General features: G+C 41.7%; 1 protein-coding gene across 1 annotated transcript in view; it reads left to right on the forward strand.

Annotated features, from left to right (window-relative positions):
- Nucleotides 1-3,475, forward strand: part of LOC123963680 (ribosomal oxygenase 2-like) — a gene marked incomplete at its 3' end in the record, with an annotated part of 11,195 nt that overhangs the window by 6,036 nt on the left and 1,684 nt on the right. The window contains 2 exon segments of the mRNA XM_046040688.1: nt 1,507-1,626; nt 2,298-2,426. Coding sequence (XP_045896644.1) covers nt 1,507-1,626; nt 2,298-2,426 — 249 coding nt within the window.

The raw sequence follows: 3,475 nt of genomic DNA on the forward strand, positions 1-3,475 counted from the left end.
GCAGGAAGCATGAAGTGCTCTAAAACTTCCTGGTAGACGGCTGCGTTGACCTTGGACCTCAGAAAACACAGTGGACCAACACCAGCAGATGACATGGCACCCCAAACCATCACTGACTGTGGAAACTTTACACTGGACTTCAAGCAACGTGGATTCTGTGCCTCTCCTCTCTTCCTCCAGACTCTGGGACCTTGATTTCCAAAGGAAATGCAAAATTTACTTTCATCAGAGAACATAACTTTGGACCACTCAGCAGCAGTCCAGTCCTTTTTGTCTTTAGCCAAGGCGAGACGCTTCTGACACTGTGTCTTGTTCAAGAGTGGCTTGACACAAGGAATGCGACAGCTGAAACCCATGTCTTGCATATGTCTGTGCGTGGTGGTTCTTGAAGCACTGACTCCAGCTGCAGTCCAGTCTTTGTGAATCTCCCCCACATTTTTGAATGGGTTTTGTTTCACAATCCTCTCCAGGGTGCGGTTATCCCTATTGCTTGTACAATTGTTTCTACCACATCTTATCCTTCCCTTCGCCTCTCTATTAATGTGCTTGGACAGAGAGCTCTGTGAACAGCCAGCCTCTTTAGCAGTGACCTTTTGTGTCTTGCCCTCCTTGTGCAAGGTGTCAATGGTCGTCTTTTGGACAGCTGTCAAGTCAGCAGTCTTCCCCATGATTGTGTAGCCTACAGAACTAGACTGAGAGACCATTTAAAGGCCTTTGCATGTGTTTTGAGTTAATTAGCTGATTAGAGTGTGGCACCAGGTGTCTTCAATATTAAACCTTTTCACAATATTCTAATTTTCTGAGATACTGATTTTGGGGTTTTCATTAGTTGTCAGTTATAATCATCAAAATTAAAAGGAATGAACACTTGAAATATATCAGTCTGTGTGGAATGAATGTATACATTATACAAGTTCCACTTTTTGAATGGAATTACTGAAATAAATCAAGTTCTTGATGATATTCTAATTATATGACCAGCACCTGTAGTGTGGAATTGAGGCATGTTGTGCTGTTCCACTGCCCCTAACTGGCCAAAGTCATGAATACAGCTGTACAATTCTCAGGGAGTACTCTGCATCCCATGCTTTTAACCCTTTAAGATTCATTGACGCAACAACAGCAGCAAGTCATTGTGGGTTTTTGATTGTGTTTATTTTGACACTTGGTATCTGTCAATGTTTTGATACTATGCAGATAGACCTTTTATCATGTATTAAGAATGGCAAAGCTTTTACCCTTCTCCTGACAATAAGCTGCAGGTGAATTCTAATTTTTATTTTTTTTGTTGTTTTTTTTGTAACAGGAATTATCTGATCAAAGAATAGGATAGCAAGATTTTGAATCTGCTAAAACATTAATTGCCAAATTTCACAAGATCTCAGTGAATTTTAAACTTGCTTTGTCTGTGGGGATGGCAGAGCCAATTTGTACATCAGCAAAGATGATATGGTCTTTGAGAAGTCATGATTCATCTGTCAATAATGTTTTGTGTGTGTGTGTCAGGACGAATTGTGGAGGATCCAAGAGAAGCTGGAGTGTTTCTTTGGAGCCTTGGTGGGGTCTAACATCTACATCACACCTCAGGAGTCCCAGGGCCTTCCTGCTCACTATGACGATGTCGAGGTACAACAATAAATTCATGACTGAACTCATTCAACAGCAAAAGCTGCTTCATATTAATGGCACAAAGATGACACACTAATGGCAGTGTAGAAACACTTATTATGCAGAATGGGCCCCGTCACCAAAATATTTGACGATACACCTGAAATCAGCAGATTTTATTTACTGTTATATATTTTTTTTTCCCCCAGAATTTTCTCACCAACATTTTGACTATTGTAAGTTAGTCCCCGTTCATTTGCAGATCAGTGATAACAAGAAGCCTCATAAACCTGAATGAGGAAGTTCTGATAGGTGACCTCTCTGTAGACAAACATACCAGACTGGAACTTAATGTCGGCAGGAAACGGGAGAGTGGAGAGGAATGGAACGTGGAGTGACATGAGCTATTTTTGGCTGCCTTACATTAGTTGAGTAAATGTACTTAGTAAATTTCCACCACAAACTCAGCTCAAAAATTTTGAAAAATGGAATTATACTGAGCTTTCAAAAATGTACATTGTTTCAAACGTGAAAGAACTTTGACAAGAGTGCTGCAACTCTACATTCAGCTGTTTAATTTCAGTTGCAGTTTCTCAGCTCAGAACCTTTAGTGCAATGAAAGTAAGTTGGTAAATAGGGACCCAGCAGACAGCAGGTACCAACTCTCAGTAACATGCCTCTTTGCCCAGGTGTTTATTCTGCAGCTGGAGGGACAGAAACATTGGCTTCTCTACAGTCCTACTGTTCCTCTGGCAGCAGAGTACAGCGTGGAGTCAGAGGACAGGATCGGCAGCCCAACCCATGATATTACACTGAAGGTACAACATGTGTCTGTGTATATGTGTATGTATATGTCTGTGTGGCTTCAGATCTAAGGTCACACTCTGACACTGAAATATTTCCCTTGTGCAGATAACAGTCAAACAGCTGCACACTTATCTCTCAGCATGTGAAAATTCTTGATGAGAGATTTAGTCACCATTGTTCATTGGAATCTTTTGTGCAGTTTGACTGGGTCCGTGACCCTTGGAGTTCATGTGCACTGGAAAGCTCCATAGACATGCCCCTGTGCTAACAGTGGCAACTGGCAGAGACCAGGGAAGATTGCACATTGAAAATAAAATTTCAAGACATGGCTTTGGACAGGTTTTGGCTATTGCAAAAGAAGTAGTACCCAGTAGTTTCAAGTAGCGCCATTGCAATTCTGCTACCTTTCTGTACGATGTATTTTTGTGAACTAAGATTTTCAAGCCTAACTTACATCAAGAACAAGTACAAGGAGTTACTGAGGGCTGTGGACCAGGAGCTCCGTGTCTGCATCTCATCCTCCCTGCCAGAAAAGGGCAGTTCTTTGTGGCAATTTTAATATTCATGTTGATGACCCCACCAATGTTAATGCAACTGACCTTTTAAATATGGCCACTTCTTTTAACTTCAAACAACATGTCAAAGGGCAAACACATAACCGTGGTCATTCACTGGACTTGGTTTTTACCCTGGGTGTCAGCATTTCCTCTGTGGAATTAGTGGACATGACCATATCTGACCACAGATGTATTGTTTTTAGCTGCGATTCGCCTGTTACTCATGCCGCCTCACCAAGCTCCGTGTGTTCTCGCATCTTTAATGAACAAAGTGTTTCAAAGTTTTGCACATTCTTTCAGAGCCAAAGCCAACACCTGTCTGATTCCAACACCAACAATCTGGTCGATCACTTCAATCATATCTGCTTGTCGTCACTAAATATTACTGCTCCTCTAAAGGTTAGCCCTACGTCTAAAGCTAGTAAGCAACCCTGGATAAATGACAGCATTCGCAGCCTAAAAAGGGAATGCAGGAAAGCAGAGCGCAGATGGAAAAAATCCAG

The sequence above is a fragment of the Micropterus dolomieu genome, linkage group LG23 (genome assembly GCF_021292245.1).
Source record: "Micropterus dolomieu isolate WLL.071019.BEF.003 ecotype Adirondacks linkage group LG23, ASM2129224v1, whole genome shotgun sequence".
Taxonomy (NCBI): domain Eukaryota; kingdom Metazoa; phylum Chordata; class Actinopteri; order Centrarchiformes; family Centrarchidae; genus Micropterus; species Micropterus dolomieu.